This window comes from Oncorhynchus nerka, linkage group LG26 (genome assembly GCF_034236695.1).
Source record: "Oncorhynchus nerka isolate Pitt River linkage group LG26, Oner_Uvic_2.0, whole genome shotgun sequence".
NCBI classification, from domain to species: Eukaryota; Metazoa; Chordata; class Actinopteri; order Salmoniformes; family Salmonidae; genus Oncorhynchus; species Oncorhynchus nerka.
In genome coordinates, this window is record NC_088421.1 from 55548385 (window position 1) to 55567555 (window position 19171).

At 48.1% G+C, this 19171-nt stretch overlaps 1 protein-coding gene across 2 annotated transcripts in view; it reads right to left on the reverse strand.

Annotated features, from left to right (window-relative positions):
• The window catches only part of LOC135564843 (activating transcription factor 7-interacting protein 1-like), a 30016-nt gene extending 14295 nt beyond the window's left edge, over positions 1-15721 (reverse strand). The window contains exons 1-3 of one of the 2 annotated variants that reach the window (XM_065010904.1): positions 15579-15721; positions 14862-14967; positions 877-955 (exon numbers count right to left, since the gene is read on the reverse strand). In XM_065010904.1, the coding sequence (XP_064866976.1) occupies positions 877-955; positions 14862-14920 (138 nt within the window). In that variant the 5' untranslated portion in view covers positions 14921-14967; positions 15579-15721. The remainder of the gene's footprint in view (positions 1-876; positions 956-14861; positions 14968-15578) is intronic. The other variant, XM_065010905.1, reaches the window with a different exon arrangement.
• Between the last annotated feature and the right edge of the window lie 3450 nt (positions 15722-19171).

The following is a 19171-nucleotide window of genomic DNA, read 5'->3' on the forward strand; positions in this document are numbered from 1 at the left end:
CACACCACACCAGACCCTGTACCAGAACACACCAGACCCTGTACCAGAACACACCAGACCCTGTACCAGAACACACCAGACCAGACCCTGTACCAGGACACACCAGACCAGACCCTGTACCAGGACACACCAGACCAGACCCTGTACCAGGACACACCAGACCAGACCCTGTACCAGAACACACCAGACCAGACCCTGTACCAGAACACACCAGACCAGACCCTGTACCAGAACACACCAGACCAGACCCTGTACCAGAACACACCAGACCCTGTACCAGAACACACCAGACCAGACCCTATACCAGAACGCACCAAACCCTGTACCAGAAAACACCAGACCCTGTACCAGAACACACCAGACCAGACCCTGTACCAGAACACACCAGACCCTGTACCAGAACACACCAGAACCTGGACAGACCAGACACCAAACCCTGTACCAGAACACACCAGACCAGACCCTGTACCAGAACACACCAGTCCAGACCCTGTACCAGAACACACCAGTCCAGACCCTGTACCAGAACACACCAGACCCTGTACCAGGACACACCAGAACACACCAGTCCAGACCCTGTATCAGAACACACCAGACCCTGTACCAGGACACACCAGACCAGACCCTGTACCAGAACACACCAGACCCTGTACCAGAACACACCAGACCCTGTACCAGGAGACACCAGACCCTGTACCAGAACACACAAGACCCTGTACCAGGACACACCAGACCCTGTACCAGAACACACCAGACCAGACCCTGTACCAGGACACAACACAAGGCTGTGTTCAGCAGGACACAACGTACCAAAAACATTCCAAAACAGAAAGCCAATTAAGAGTCATGCCAATTGAATATGACCAGACTGCTTACCTCACACTTGGAGAACATCTTGGTTGGCTGGTCAGAGTCAGGTGACCCAGCTTCATGCTCTCTGGTCCTCTTCCTCATCCTGGTAAGAATGAAGACAGAATGGTTCATACGACACTAAACCAACAGCTAGTTACAGTTATGGATGGTTAATTACTATATTTGAAATATGTAACTCTATGAAAACAGGGCTGTCTCATGGTAGGATAGGGGTGGGGACCCATATCTCCTGAATGAAAACATGGCCGTCTCATGGTAGGATGGGAACCCATATCTCCTGAATGAAAACATGGCTGTCTCATGGTAGGATGGGAACCCATATCTCCTGAATGAAAACATGGCCGTGTCATGGTAGGATGGGAACCCATATCTCCTGAATGAAAACATGGCCGTCTCATGGTAGGATGGGAACCCATATCTCCTGAATGAAAACATGTCTGTCTCATGGTAGGATGGGAACCCATATCTCCTGAATTAAAACATGGCTGTCTCATGGTAGGATGGGGGTGGGAACCCATATCTCCTGAATGAAAACATGGCCGTCTCATGGTAGGATGGGGGTGGGGACCCATATCTCCTGAATGAAAACATGGCTGTCTCATGGTAGGATGGGAACCCATATCTCCTAAATGAAAACATGGCTGTCTCATGGTAGGATGGGAACCCATATCTCCTGAATGAAAACATGACCGTCTCATGGTAGGAAGGGGGTGGGAACCCATATATCCTGAATTAAAACATGGCCGTCTCATGGTAGGATGGGAACCCATATCTCCTGAATTAAAACATGGCCGTCTCATGGTAGGATGGGAACCCATATCTCCTGAATTAAAACATGGCCGTCTCATGGTAGGATGGGAACCCATATCTCCTGAATTAAAACATGGCCGTCTCATGGTAGGATAGGAACCCATATCTCCTGAATGAAAACATGGCCGTCTCATGGTAGGATGGGAACCCATATCTCCTGAATGAAAACATGGCTGTCTCATGGTAGGATGGGAACCCATATCTCCTGAATGTTTTGGCATTCAGTTCCAAAACGTCACTTTCTGACCACTTCTCTCTCTATATATATATGTAAAGTTTTGTTCAAAGCAAAAGGGGTCAGAAAGTGACTCAAATCAAATGAACAACCCCTACACGTTGTCCAAGGCCAACCCCTACACGTTGTCCAAGGCCAACCCCTACATGTTGTCCAACCCCAACCCCTACACGTTGTCCAACCCCTACACGTTGTCCAACCCCTACACGTTGTCCAACCCCTACACGTTGTCCAAGGCCAACCCCTACACGTTGTCCAAGGCCAACCCCTACACGTTGTCCAAGGCCAACCCCTACACGTTGTCCAAGGCCAACCCCTACACGTTGTCCAAGGCCAACCCCTACACGTTGTCCAAGGCCAACCCCTACACGTTGCCCAAGGCCAACCCCTACACGTTGTCCAAGGCCAACCCCTACATGTTGTCCAAGGCCAACCACCAAAACAAGGCTTCAACCCCTACACGTTGTCCAAGGCCAACCCCTACACGTTGTCCAAGGACAACCCCTACACGTTGTCCAAGGACAACCCCTACACGTTGTCCAAGGCCAACCCCTACACGTTGTCCAAGGCCAACCCCTACACGTTGTCCAAGGCCAACCCCTACACGTTGTCCAAGGCCAACCCCTACACGTTGTCCAAGGCCAACCCCTACACGTTGTCCAAGGCCAACCCCTACACGTTGTCCAAGGCCAACCCCTACATGTTGTCCAAGGCCAACCCCTACATGTGGTCCAAGGCCAACCACCAAAACAAGGCTTCAACCCCTACATGTTGTCCAAGGCCAACCCCTACATGTTGTCCAAGGCCAACCCCTACACGTTGTCCAAGGCCAACCCCTACACGTTGTCCAACCCCTACACGTTGTCCAACCCCTACACGTTGTCCAAGGCCAACCCCTACATGTTGTCCAACCCCTACATGTTGTCCAACCCCTACATGTTGTCCAAGTCCAACCCCTACATGTTGTCCAAGGCCAACCCCTACACGTTGTCCAAGGCCAACCCCTACACGTTGTCCAAGGCCAACCCCTACACGTTGTCCAAGGCCAACCCCTACCCCACGTTGTCCAAGGCCAACCCCCTACACGTTGTCCAAGGCCAACCCCTACACGTTGTCCAAGGCCAACCCCTACACGTTGTCCAAGGCCAACCCCTACACGTTGTCCAAGGCCAACCCCTACACGTTGTCCAAGGCCAACCCCTACACGTTGTCCAAGGCCAACCCCTACACGTTGTCCAACCCCTACACGTTGTCCAACCCCTACACGTTGTCCAAGGCCAACCCCTACATGTTGTCCAACCCCTACATGTTGTCCAACCCCTACATGTTGTCCAAGTCCAACCCCTACATGTTGTCCAAGGCCAACCCCTACATGTTGTCCAAGTCCAACCCCTACATGTTGTCCAAGGCCAACCCCTACACGTTGTCCAAGGCCAACCCCTACACGTTGTCCAAGGCCAACCCCTACACGTTGTCCAAGGCCAACCCCTACACGTTGTCCAAGGCCAACCCCTACACGTTGTCCAAGGCCAACCCCTACACGTTGTCCAACCCCTACACGTTGTCCAAGGCCAACCCCTACACGTTGTCCAAGGCCAACCCCTACACGTTGTCCAAGGCCAACCCCTACACGTTGTCCAACCCCTACACGTTGTCCAAGGCCAACCCCTACATGTTGTCCAACCCCTACATGTTGTCCAACCCCTACATGTTGTCCAAGGCCAACCCCTACATGTTGTCCAAGTCCAACCCCTACATGTTGTCCAAGGCCAACCCCTACATGTTGTCCAAGGCCAACCCCTACATGTTGTCCAAGGCCAACCCCTACATGTTGTCCAAGGCCAACCCCTACATGTTGTCCAAGGCCAACCCCTACATGTTGTCCAAGGCCAACCCCTACATGTTGTCCAAGGCCAACCCCTACATGTTGTCCAAGGCCAACCCCTACACGTTGTCCAAGGCCAACCCCTACACGTTGTCCAAGGCCAACCCCTACATGTTGTCCAAGGCCAACCCCTACATGTTGTCCAAGGCCAACCCCTACATGTTGTCCAAGTCCAACCCCTACATGTTGTCCAAGGCCAACCCCTACATGTTGTCCAAGGCCAACCCCTACATGTTGTCCAAGGCCAACCCCTACATGTTGTCCAAGGCCAACCCCTACACGTTGTCCAAGGCCAACCCCTACACGTTATCCAAGGCCAACCCCTACATGTTATCCAAGGCCAACCCCTACATGTTATCCAAGGCCAACCCCTACATGTTGTCCAACCCCTACACGTTGTCCAAGGCCAACCACCAAGACAAGGCTTCAGAAAAGGCCTTCTGTGACACAGGAAACAAAACTGTAAAGTGTCAACGTCATTAAGTACATCTTTTTCATGAATATTAACATTAAAAACATGTAATATTATGAATGTTTAAAAAATATATATAACATTTCTAAACCATAGTGCATGTGCCAAGTCACGCTCTTCCACACCGATCTAAACCATAGTGCATGTGCCAAGTCACGCTCTTCCACACCGATCTAAACCATAGTGCATGTGCCAAGTCAAGCTCTTCCACACCGATCTAAACCATAGTGCATGTGCCAAGTCAAGCTCTTCCACACCGATCTAAACCATAGTGCATGTGCCAAGTCAAGCTCTTCCACACCGATCTAAACCATAGTGCATGTGCCAAGTCAAGCTCTTCCACACCGATCTAAACCATAGTGCATGTGCCAAGTCACGCTCTTCCACACCGATCTAAACCATAGTGCATGTGCCAAGTCACGCTCTTCCACACCGATCTAAACCATAGTGCATGTGCCAAGTCACGCTCTTCCCACCGATCTAAACCATAGTGCATGTGCCAAGTCACGCTCTTCCACACCGATCTAAACCATAGTGCATGTGCCAAGTCAAGCTCTTCCACACCGATCTAAACCATAGTGCATGTGCCAAGTCACGCTCTTCCACACCGATCTAAACCATAGTGCATGTGCCAAGTCACGCTCTTCCACACCGATCTAAACCATAGTGCATGTGCCAAGTCAAGCTCTTCCCACCATCTAAACCATAGTGCATGTGCCAAGTCAAGCTCTTCCACACCGATCTAAACCATAGTGCATGTGCCAAGTCAGCTCTTCCACACCGATCTAAACCATAGTGCATGTGCCAAGTCAAGCTCTTCCACACCGATCTAAATCATAGTGCATGTGCCAAGTCAAGCTCTTCCACACCGATCTAAACCATAGTGCATGTGCCAAGTCAAGCTCTTCCACACCGATCTAAACCATAGTGCATGTGCCAAGTCAAGCTCTTCCACACCGATCTAAACCATAGTGCATGTGCCAAGTCACGCTCTTCCACACCGATCTAAACCATAGTGCATGTGCCAAGTCAAGCTCTTCCACACCGATCTAAACCATAGTGCATGTGCCAAGTCACGCTCTTCCACACCGATCTAAACCATAGTGCATGTGCCAAGTCACGCTCTTCCACACCGATCTAAACCATAGTGCATGTGCCAAGTCACGCTCTTCCACACCGATCTAAACCATAGTGCATGTGCCAAGTCACGCTCTTCCACACCGATCTAAACCATAGTGCATGTGCCAAGTCAGCTCTTCCACACCGATCTAAACCATAGTGCATGTGCCAAGTCACGCTCTTCCACACCGACCTAAACCATAGTGCATGTGCCAAGTCACGCTCTTCCACATCGATCTAAACCATAGTGCATGTGCCAAGTCACGCTCTTCCACATCGATCTAAACCATAGTGCATGTGCCAAGTCAAGCTCTTCCACATCGATCTAAACCATAGTGCATGTGCCAAGTCACGCTCTTCCACACCGATCTAAACCATAGTGCATGTGCCAAGTCAAGCTCTTCCACACCGATCTAAACCATAGTGCATGTGCCAAGTCAAGCTCTTCCACACCGATCTAAACCATAGTGCATGTGCCAAGTCACGCTCTTCCACACCGATCTAAACCATAGTGCATGTGCCAAGTCACGCTCTTCCACACCGATCTAAACCATAGTGCATGTGCCAAGTCAAGCTCTTCCACACCGATCTAAACCATAGTGCATGTGCCAAGTCAAGCTCTTCCACACCGATCTAAACCATAGTGCATGTGCCAAGTCAAGCTCTTCCACACCGATCTAAACCATAGTGCATGTGCCAAGTCACGCTCTTCCACACCGATCTAAACCATAGTGCATGTGCCAAGTCACGCTCTTCCACACCGATCTAAACCATAGTGCATGTGCCAAGTCACGCTCTTCCACACCGATCTAAACCATAGTGCATGTGCCAAGTCACGCTCTTCCACACCGATCTAAACCATAGTGCATGTGCCAAGTCACGCTCTTCCACACCGATCTAAACCATAGTGCATGTGCCAAGTCAAGCTCTTCCACACCGATCTAAACCATAGTGCATGTGCCAAGTCAAGCTCTTCCACACCGATCTAAACCATAGTGCATGTGCCAAGTCACGCTCTTCCACACCGATCTAAACCATAGTGCATGTGCCAAGTCACGCTCTTCCACACCGATCTAAACCATAGTGCATGTGCCAAGTCAAGCTCTTCCACACCGATCTAAACCATAGTGCATGTGCCAAGTCACGCTCTTCCACACCGATCTAAATCATAGTGCATGTGCCAAGTCAAGCTCTTCCACACCGATCTAAATCATAGTGCATGTGCCAAGTCAAGCTCTTCCACACCGATCTAAACCATAGTGCATGTGCCAAGTCACGCTCTTCCACACCGATCGAAATCATAGTGTATGTACCAAGTCACGCTCTTCCACACCGATCTAAATCATAGTGCATGTGCCAAGTCACGCTCTTCCACACAGATCTAAATCATAGTGTATGTACCAAGTCAAGCTCTTCCACACCGATCTAAACCATAGTGCATGTGCCAAGTCACGCTCTTCCACACCGATCTAAACCATAGTGCATGTGCCAAGTCAAGCTCTTCCACACCGATCTAAATCATAGTGCATGTGCCAAGTCAAGCTCTTCCACACCGATCTAAACCATAGTGCATGTGCCAAGTCAAGCTCTTCCACACCGATCTAAACCATAGTTCATGTGCCAAGTCAAGCTCTTCCACACCGATCTAAATCATAGTGTATGTGCCAAGTCACGCTCTTCCACACCGATCTAAACCATAGTGCATGTGCCAAGTCACGCTCTTCCACACCGATCTAAACCATAGTGCATGTGCCAAGTCACGCTCTTCCACACCGATCTAAACCATAGTGCATGTGCCAAGTCACGCTCTTCCACACCGATCTAAACCATAGTGCATGTGCCAAGTCACGCTCTTCCACACCGATCTAAACCATAGTGCATGTGCCAAGTCAAGCTCTTCCACACCGATCTAAACCATAGTGCATGTGCCAAGTCAAGCTCTTCCACACCGATCTAAACCATAGTGCATGTACCAAGTCACGCTCTTCCACACCGATCTAAACCATAGTGCATGTGCCAAGTCACGCTCTTCCACACCGATCTAAACCATAGTGCATGTGCCAAGTCAAGCTCTTCCACACCGATCTAAACCATAGTGCATGTGCCAAGTCACGCTCTTCCACACCGATCTAAATCATAGTGCATGTGCCAAGTCAAGCTCTTCCACACCGATCTAAATCATAGTGCATGTGCCAAGTCAAGCTCTTCCACACCGATCTAAACCATAGTGCATGTGCCAAGTCACGCTCTTCCACACCGATCGAAATCATAGTGTATGTGCCAAGTCACGCTCTTCCACACCGATCTAAATCATAGTGCATGTGCCAAGTCACGCTCTTCCACACAGATCTAAATCATAGTGTATGTACCAAGTCAAGCTCTTCCACACCGATCTAAACCATAGTGCATGTGCCAAGTCACGCTCTTCCACACCGATCTAAACCATAGTGCATGTGCCAAGTCAAGCTCTTCCACACCGATCTAAATCATAGTGCATGTGCCAAGTCAAGCTCTTCCACACCGATCTAAACCATAGTGCATGTGCCAAGTCAAGCTCTTCCACACCGATCTAAACCATAGTTCATGTGCCAAGTCAAGCTCTTCCACACCGATCTAAATCATAGTGTATGTGCCAAGTCACGCTCTTCCACACCGACCTAAACCATAGTGCATGTGCCAAGTCAAGCTCTTCCACACCGATCTAAATCATAGTTCATGTGCCAAGTCACGCTCTTCCACACCGATCTAAACCATAGTGCATGTGCCAAGTCACGCTCTTCCACACCGATCTAAATCATAGTGCATGTGCCAAGTCACGCTCTTCCACACCGATCTAAATCATAGTGCATGTGCCAAGTCACGCTCTTCCACACCGATCTAAATCATAGTGCATGTGCCAAGTCAAGCTCTTCCACACCGATCTAAACCATAGTGCATGTGCCAAGTCACGCTCTTCCACACCGACCTAAACCATAGTGCATGTGCCAAGTCAAGCTCTTCCACACCGATCTAAACCATAGTTCATGTGCCAAGTCACGCTCTTCCACACCGATCTAAACCATAGTGCATGTGCCAAGTCACGCTCTTCCACACCGATCTAAACCATAGTGCATGTGCCAAGTCACGCTCTTCCACACCGATCTAAACCATAGTGCATGTGCCAAGTCACGCTCTTCCACACCGATCTAAACCATAGTGCATGTGCCAAGTCAAGCTCTTCCACACCGATCTAAACCATAGTGCATGTGCCAAGTCAAGCTCTTCCACACCGATCTAAACCATAGTGCATGTGCCAAGTCAAGCTCTTCCACACCGATCTAAACCATAGTGCATGTGCCAAGTCAAGCTCTTCCACACCGATCTAAACCATAGTGCATGTGCCAAGTCAAGCTCTTCCACACCGATCTAAACCATAGTGCATGTGCCAAGTCAAGCTCTTCCACACCGATCTAAACCATAGTGCATGTGCCAAGTCACGCTCTTCCACACCGATCTAAACCATAGTGCATGTGCCAAGTCAAGCTCTTCCACACCGATCTAAACCATAGTTCATGTGCCAAGTCACGCTCTTCCACACCGATCTAAACCATAGTTCATGTGCCAAGTCAAGCTCTTCCACACCGATCTAAACCATAGTGCATGTGCCAAGTCAAGCTCTTCCACACCGATCTAAACCATAGTGCATGTGCCAAGTCAAGCTCTTCCACACCGATCTAAATCATAGTGCATGTGCCAAGTCACGCTCTTCCACACCGATCTAAATCATAGTGCATGTGCCAAGTCACGCTCTTCCACACCGATCTAAACCATAGTGCATGTGCCAAGTCAAGCTCTTCCACACCGATCTAAATCATAGTGCATGTGCCAAGTCAAGCTCTTCCACACCGATCTAAACCATAGTGCATGTGCCAAGTCAAGCTCTTCCACACCGATCTAAACCATAGTTCATGTGCCAAGTCAAGCTCTTCCACACCGATCTAAATCATAGTGTATGTGCCAAGTCACGCTCTTCCACACCGACCTAAACCATAGTGCATGTGCCAAGTCAAGCTCTTCCACACCGATCTAAATCATAGTTCATGTGCCAAGTCACGCTCTTCCACACCGATCTAAACCATAGTGCATGTGCCAAGTCACGCTCTTCCACACCGATCTAAATCATAGTGCATGTGCCAAGTCACGCTCTTCCACACCGATCTAAATCATAGTGCATGTGCCAAGTCACGCTCTTCCACACCGATCTAAATCATAGTGCATGTGCCAAGTCAAGCTCTTCCACACCGATCTAAACCATAGTGCATGTGCCAAGTCACGCTCTTCCACACCGATCTAAACCATAGTGCATGTGCCAAGTCAAGCTCTTCCACACCGATCTAAACCATAGTGCATGTGCCAAGTCAAGCTCTTCCACACCGATCTAAACCATAGTGCATGTGCCAAGTCACGCTCTTCCACACCGATCTAAACCATAGTGCATGTGCCAAGTCAAGCTCTTCCACACCGATCTAAACCATAGTTCATGTGCCAAGTCACGCTCTTCCACACCGATCTAAACCATAGTGCATGTGCCAAGTCAAGCTCTTCCACACCGATCTAAACCATAGTGCATGTGCCAAGTCAAGCTCTTCCACACCGATCTAAACCATAGTGCATGTGCCAAGTCAAGCTCTTCCACACCGATCTAAATCATAGTGCATGTGCCAAGTCACGCTCTTCCACACCGATCTAAATCATAGTGCATGTGCCAAGTCACGCTCTTCCACACCGATCTAAACCATAGTGCATGTGCCAAGTCAAGCTCTTCCACACCGATCTAAATCATAGTGCATGTGCCAAGTCAAGCTCTTCCACACCGATCTAAATCATAGTGCATGTGCCAAGTCAAGCTCTTCCACACCGATCTAAACCATAGTGCATGTGCCAAGTCACGCTCTTCCACACCGATCTAAATCATAGTGCATGTGCCAAGTCAAGCTCTTCCACACCGATCTAAACCATAGTGCATGTGCCAAGTCAAGCTCTTCCACACCGATCTAAACCATAGTGCATGTGCCAAGTCAAGCTCTTCCACACCGATCTAAATCATAGTGCATGTGCCAAGTCACGCTCTTCCACACCGATCTAAACCATAGTGCATGTGCCAAGTCAAGCTCTTCCACACCTAAACCATCTAAAGTCAAGCTCTTCCACAGTAGTCATGTGCCAAGTCACGCTCTTCCACACCGATCTAAACCATAGTGCATGTGCCAAGTCACGCTCTTCCACACCGATCTAAATCATAGTGCATGTGCCAAGTCACGCTCTTCCACACCGATCTAAATCATAGTGCATGTGCCAAGTCACGCTCTTCCACACCGATCTAAATCATAGTGCATGTGCCAAGTCAAGCTCTTCCACACCGATCTAAACCATAGTGCATGTGCCAAGTCAAGCTCTTCCACACCGATCTAAACCATAGTTCATGTGCCAAGTCACGCTCTTCCACACCGATCTAAACCATAGTGCATGTGCCAAGTCACGCTCTTCCACACCGATCTAAACCATAGTGCATGTGCCAAGTCACGCTCTTCCACACCGATCTAAACCATAGTGCATGTGCCAAGTCACGCTCTTCCACACCGATCTAAACCATAGTGCATGTGCCAAGTCAAGCTCTTCCACACCGATCTAAACCATAGTGCATGTGCCAAGTCAAGCTCTTCCACACCGATCTAAACCATAGTGCATGTGCCAAGTCAAGCTCTTCCACACCGATCTAAACCATAGTGCATGTGCCAAGTCAAGCTCTTCCACACCGATCTAAACCATAGTGCATGTGCCAAGTCAAGCTCTTCCACACCGATCTAAACCATAGTGCATGTGCCAAGTCAAGCTCTTCCACACCGATCTAAACCATAGTGCATGTGCCAAGTCAAGCTCTTCCACACCGATCTAAACCATAGTGCATGTGCCAAGTCAAGCTCTTCCACACCGATCTAAACCATAGTGCATGTGTCACGCTCTTCCACACCGATCTAAACCATAGTGCATGTGCCAAGTCAAGCTCTTCCACACCGATCTAAACCATAGTTCATGTGCCAAGTCACGCTCTTCCACACCGATCTAAACCATAGTTCATGTGCCAAGTCAAGCTCTTCCACACCGATCTAAACCATAGTGCATGTGCCAAGTCAAGCTCTTCCACACCGATCTAAACCATAGTGCATGTGCCAAGTCAAGCTCTTCCACACCGATCTAAATCATAGTGCATGTGCCAAGTCACGCTCTTCCACACCGATCTAAATCATAGTGCATGTGCCAAGTCACGCTCTTCCACACCGATCTAAACCATAGTGCATGTGCCAAGTCAAGCTCTTCCACACCGATCTAAATCATAGTGCATGTGCCAAGTCAAGCTCTTCCACACCGATCTAAATCATAGTGCATGTGCCAAGTCAAGCTCTTCCACACCGATCTAAACCATAGTGCATGTGCCAAGTCACGCTCTTCCACATCGACCTAAATCATAGTGCATGTGCCAAGTCAAGCTCTTCCACACCGATCTAAACCATAGTGCATGTGCCAAGTCACGCTCTTCCACATCGACCTAAATCATAGTGCATGTGCCAAGTCAAGCTCTTCCACACCGATCTAAACCATAGTGCATGTGCCAAGTCACGCTCTTCCACATCGACCTAAATCATAGTGCATGTGCCAAGTCAAGCTCTTCCACACCGATCTAAACCATAGTGCATGTGCCAAGTCAAGCTCTTCCACACCGATCTAAACCATAGTGCATGTGCCAAGTCAAGCTCTTCCACACCGATCTAAACCATAGTGCATGTGCCAAGTCAAGCTCTTCCACACCGATCTAAACCATAGTGCATGTGCCAAGTCAAGCTCTTCCACACCGATCTAAACCATAGTGCATGTGCCAAGTCAAGCTCTTCCACACCGATCTAAACCATAGTTCATGTGCCAAGTCACGCTCTTCCACACCGATCTAAACCATAGTTCATGTGCCAAGTCAAGCTCTTCCACACCGATCTAAACCATAGTGCATGCTCTTGATCTAAACCAAGTCAAGTCAAGCTCTTCCACACCGATCTAAACCATAGTGCATGTGCCAAGTCAAGCTCTTCCACACCGATCTAAATCATAGTGCATGTGCCAAGTCACGCTCTTCCACACCGATCTAAATCATAGTGCATGTGCCAAGTCACGCTCTTCCACACCGATCTAAACCATAGTGCATGTGCCAAGTCAAGCTCTTCCACACCGATCTAAATCATAGTGCATGTGCCAAGTCAAGCTCTTCCACACCGATCTAAATCATAGTGCATGTGCCAAGTCAAGCTCTTCCACACCGATCTAAACCATAGTGCATGTGCCAAGTCACGCTCTTCCACATCGACCTAAATCATAGTGCATGTGCCAAGTCAAGCTCTTCCACACCGATCTAAACCATAGTGCATGTGCCAAGTCACGCTCTTCCACATCGATCTAAATCATAGTGCATGTGCCAAGTCACGCTCTTCCACACCGATCTAAACCATAGTGCATGTGCCAAGTCAAGCTCTTCCACACCGATCTAAACCATAGTGCATGTGCCAAGTCACGCTCTTCCACACCGATCTAAATCATAGTGCATGTGCCAAGTCACGCTCTTCCACACCGATCTAAATCATAGTGCATGTGCCAAGTCACGCTCTTCCACACCGATCTAAATCATAGTGCATGTGCCAAGTCACGCTCTTCCACACCGATCTAAACCATAGTGCATGTGCCAAGTCAAGCTCTTCCACACCGATCTAAATCATAGTGCATGTGCCAAGTCAAGCTCTTCCACACCGATCTAAATCATAGTGCATGTGCCAAGTCAAGCTCTTCCACACCGATCTAAACCATAGTGCATGTGCCAAGTCACGCTCTTCCACATCGACCTAAATCATAGTGCATGTGCCAAGTCAAGCTCTTCCACACCGACCTAAACCATAGTGCATGTGCCAAGTCACGCTCTTCCACATCGATCTAAATCATAGTGCATGTGCCAAGTCACGCTCTTCCACACCGATCTAAACCATAGTGCATGTGCCAAGTCAAGCTCTTCCACACCGATCTAAACCATAGTGCATGTGCCAAGTCACGCTCTTCCACACCGATCTAAATCATAGTGCATGTGCCAAGTCACGCTCTTCCACACCGATCTAAATCATAGTGCATGTGCCAAGTCACGCTCTTCCACACCGATCTAAACCATAGTGCATGTGCCAAGTCACGCTCTTCCACACCGATCTAAACCATAGTGCATGTGCCAAGTCAAGCTCTTCCACACCGATCTAAACCATAGTGCATGTGCCAAGTCAAGCTCTTCCACATCGATCTAAACCATAGTGCATGTGCCAAGTCAAGCTCTTCCACACCGATCTAAACCATAGTGCATGTGCCAAGTCACGCTCTTCCACATCGACCTAAATCATAGTGCATGTGCCAAGTCAAGCTCTTCCACACCGATCTAAACCATAGTGCATGTGCCAAGTCAAGCTCTTCCACACCGATCTAAACCATAGTGCATGTGCCAAGTCAAGCTCTTCCACACCGATCTAAACCATAGTGCATGTGCCAAGTCAAGCTCTTCCACACCGATCTCGAAAAAAACATGTGTGTTTTTTTATGTACCTGGCTTTGTGCACGGGGGAGGGGGGGCATAAAAACATGTTTTATTTTTTGGTATGTATTTGGTATGGGGTTTGAGGCTGGGTTTCTGTAAAGGGGGGGACACTGTTTGGGGTCTGAGGCTGGGTTTCTGTAAAGGGGGAGGCACTGTTTGGGGTTTGAGGCTGGGTTTCTGTAAAGGGGGGCACTGTTTGGGGTTTGAGGCTGGGTTTCTGTAAAGGGTGGTGACTGTTTGGGGTTTGAGGCTGGGTTTCTGTACAGGGGGGCACTGTTTGGGGTTTGAGGCTGGGTTTCTGTACAGGGGGGACTGTTTGGGGTTTGAGGCTGGGTTTCTGTAAAGGGGGGGGGGACTGTTTGGGGTTTGAGGCTGGGTTTCTGTACAGGGGGGGGCACTGTTTGGGGTTTGAGGCTGGGTTTCTGTACAGCACTTTGAAAACATCTGCTGATGTAAAACAAGGGGCTTTATAAATACATCTGATTGATTGTCACGCTGAAAACAGGATAGGGACGAACCCCAAACTGTTGCCACAAAGTTGGAAGGAACGGAATCATCTAGAATGTCATTGTATGTTCTTAAAGATTTCTCCTTCGGTGGAACGAAAGGAGCCCCGAACCATGAAAGAAACAGCCCCAGACCATTATTCCTCCTCCACCAAACTTTACAGTCGGCTCTATGCATTGAAGCAGGTGGCGTTCTCCTGGCATCCTCCAAAACCCAGATGTGTCCATTTGAACAGGACCCCCCCAACAGTAACAGCCCCAGACCATTATTCCTCCTCCACCAAACTTTACAGTCGGCACTATATACAAACCCAGATGTGTCTGTCAGACTGCCAGATGGAGAAGCGTGATTTATTTCTCCGGAGGACATGTTTCCACTGCTTCCAGAGTCCAACGGCGGCGAACAATAAAGCAACTCTGGCAAGACAGAGACATTTAAAAAGAAACCCGAAACCTTTACACATTTTGAAAGTGTTTATAATTCATAAACATGATCTCCAGCTATGTTGTTGACATTTTGCAGTTTCGTTTCTAGGGTCATTTAATGGGAACTAATAACTATCAATTGTATTACCTTTTATTTAATGGGTGGCCCTTGGACTAATAACTATCAATTGTATTACCTAGTTGGCAAGCTAATAACATTTGCAAATTGGACTCGAACCAGTCACACTCGAAGTACCGTTACCTATCGCTCCACTAATACCGCGGCCCTTACCGGACACGGTGGATACAACTATTTTAAGATCTCAAGAGACATTTCACACCGGTTACACCAACACAATTCTGGTTTAAGATACAACAAAAAAATATGCACATTTGCACAAAAATCCACCCTCGGTCTATAGCTCACTAACATTTCCTTGCAATCGGGATGCAGGAAAAAAAACTAACGTTGTAGTTAGCTAGATAACGTTAAATTTCTAACGTTAATAAGCTACGGCACTAAAGCATTTCACCAATCGCTCCAACATTTCCAATGAATTAAGAGAAACGTCAATTCCAGATTAGAAAACGTGAAAACTAACCTGGTTTCGATCTTCTTCTTTTTAAACGAAGCAGACGATTTTAAGGTTTTCAATGTTTTTCACTCTGCGAAAAGAAGGGGTTTCCTTCTTGTAAAGTAGCTCCGTTAGCATCTGCCGAATCGGAGGGAAAAAAGGAGCGCACCAATTCCTGTGTTACCGGAAACTAAACCCCATATGTAAATCTCGAAGAATATCGCGAGAACTCTTCAAACATCTGGCGTGACTTGGTGGGGATTGAAACCATTCATTCATTTCTCTGTACTCGATGTAAAAGTCACATAGATTTATTTACATGACAACATATATTCATTTGACAATATATTAACATTCCTCAACGATACACGTAGTAATAAACAGATTAGGAATATTTTTTGGGGGGTGATATTAGCCACATTATACTAGATATTTTTGTGGTTGAATATCTATGGGGACATAGTCAATGAGGGAATGGCTAAAACATATTGTATCTGTAACAAGGTAAAGGAGGTTTAATTTAAAATGTGACGTGGAATTTGTCCTGTAAAACATGTTTTTGGAAAGATTCAAGCTGAATATAATTGTGATAATTGAGATAATTGTGATTTCTGTGGAATGGAGAAGGTATCGAACCATTTGTCATTAGTTGGTTGTTTTATTTATAGGATCATTTTGGGGGGGGGGGGGTTGAAGTACAAAACTTTGTTACGAAGAAAACAGGACGGGTTGTACATTTTTTATGGTTTTGATATAATTATTTATTTCCCGAAATTATGACATTGAGGAAGATGTGAGATGTGTATATTTAATTCAACTGCCAATTTAACTTGTGCCCCCAGACATTGACTCTGTACCGTAACACCCTGTATATAGCCTCCACATTGACTCTGTACCGGTACACCCTGTATATAGCCTCCACATTGACTCTGTACCGTAACACCCTGTATATAGCCTCCACATTGACTCTGTACCGTAACACCCTGTATATAGCCTCCACATTGACTCTGTACCGGTACCCCCTGTATATAGCCTCCACATTGACTCTGTACTGTAATACCCTGTATATAGCCTCCACATTGACTCTGTACCGGTACCCCCTGTATATAGCCTCCACATTGACTCTGTACTGGTACCCCCTGTATATAGCCTCCACATTGACTCTGTACTGGTACACCCTGTATATAGCCTCCACATTGACTCTGTACCGTAATACCCTGTATATAGCCTCCACATTGACTCTGTACCGTAACACCCTGTATATAGCCTCCACATTGACTCTGTACCGTAATACCCTGTATATAGCCTCCACATTGACTCTGTACCGTAACACCCTGTATATAGCCTCCACATTGACTCTGTACCGTAACACCCTGTATATAGCCTCCACATTGACTCTGTACCGTAACACCCTGTATATAGCCTCCACATTGACTCTGTACCGGTACCCCCTGTATATAGCCTCCACATTGACTCTGTACCGTAACACCTGACAATGTAAAAAGAAATAAAAGGGGAGAAAATAAATAAAAAATATATTAAAAAAGACAGTAACACCAAAAGGGGTCGTTTGAGGGGGTCAGGCTGAAGAGACCGACTCTAGACCAAAGGGGTCGTTTGAGGGGGTAAGGCTGAAGAGACCGACTCTAGACCAAAGTCCAGAGGTAAAGTCTGGGGGAGGAGGAGACCGACTCTAGACTAAAGTCCAGAGGTAAAGTCTGGGGGAGGAGGAGACCGACTCTAGACTAAAGTCCAGAGGTAAAGTCTGGGGGAGGAGGAGACCGACTCTAGACCAAAGTCCAGAGGTAAAGTCTGGGGGAGGAGGAGACCGACTCTAGACTAAAGTCCAGAGGTAAAGTCTGGGGGAGGAGGAGACCGACTCTAGACCAAAGTCCAGGGGTAAAGTCTGGGGGAGGAGGTGACCGACTCTAGACCAAAGTCCAGGGGTAAAGTCTGGGGGAGGAGGAGACCGACTCTAGACCAAAGTCCAGGGGTAAAGTCTGGGGGAGGAGGAGACCGACTCTAGACCAAAGTCCAGGGGTAAAGTCTGGGGGAGGAGGAGACCGACTCTAGACCAAAGTCCAGGGGTAAAGTCTGGGGGAGGAGGAGACCGACTCTAGACTAAAGTCCAGAGGTAAAGTCTGGGGGAGGAGGAGACCGACTCTAGACCAAAGTCCAGAGGTAAAGTCTGGGGGAGGAGGAGACCGACTCTAGACTAAAGTCCAGAGGTAAAGTCTGGGGGAGGAGGAGACCGACTCTAGACCAAAGTCCAGGGGTAAAGTCTGGGGGAGGAGGTGACCGACTCTAGACCAAAGTCCAGGGGTAAAGTCTGGGGGAGGAGGTGACCGACTCTAGACCAAAGTCCAGGGGTAAAGTCTGGGGGAGGAGGTGACCGACTCTAGACCAAAGTCCAGGGGTAAAGTCTGGGGGAGGAGGTGACCGACTCTAGACCAAAGTCCAGGGGTAAAGTCTGGGGGAGGAGGTGACCGACTCTAGACCATAGTCCAGGGGTAAAGTCGGGGGGAGGAGGTGCATCTGCGGAAGCCGAAAGTCCGACGCTGATGTGGTTTTCCAACAGCAAGGCTCAATGCAAAATGGTGTTGCCATTGTTTACAGAAGGTTTTATGTGTACTGTCAATAATCATATCTTCAACCCCCGTATCACACACTCACAAAGTGTAAATATGTGTGTGTGTACAATACACTATCAATTTGTGAGAGAGACTCAACTATCACATTCATTAGTAGATAACCAGTGTGCTCATGAATCATGGCATTGTTGGTTACTGTTTCAGTCATGTCTTTGGTAACCAGTCTGCTTGAGTCAAACAGAAATACTGTTGTGATTGGTTGATAATAGAGCTCCGCCCCCCAGTCATGTCTTTGGTAACCAGTCTGCTTGAGTCAAACAGAAATACTGTTGTGATTGGTTGATAATAGAGCTCCGCCCCCCAGTCATGTCTTCGGTAACCAGTCCACATGAGTCCAACAGAAACACTGCTGTGATTGGTTGATAATAGAGCTCCGCCCCCTCCCCAGTGCAGGTAATGGCTGCAGGATGAAGTTGGTGAAGAGGAACTGAAGTGGGGAGGGGGTGGAGCTCTATTATCAACCAATCACAGCCTTACCCCCACTGCAGAAACCTGCAGCTTAACCTTCCAGGACATTTGGTTTCTGTAAGGTTCACGCAGTCGTTATGTAGGTGCCGAGTCTAATCATTTTTAATTCCCATAATGCAACCAATAATGCACTTATAAACCCAGGGTCGTTACAATACTTTGGAAGGCGGTGACCAACGATGGTCAAAGATAGTATTAAGACAGGGCAGATATGCCACTTCTGCAATATAAAGATGTGTAACCGCTCTCGCTGAGTGATTGTCTGGAGGGATCTTTGAGGCGTATATAGTTCGCCTTGCGGCGGAGTCCGGGGGTCCGACCGATTGCAGGGAAGAGGATCGGCATCTACCCATACCTGAGGTGAGTGACGAACTGCCGAAACAGAGGGAGACCTACGACGAAGTGAGATCCCAGCTATGCTAACTGAGCTTGAGATGCGGCTTCAGGCAGCTCCAAAATGCAGGTGTTTCAGCCTAGCTTGGTTTAGACAGTGCTTTAGGA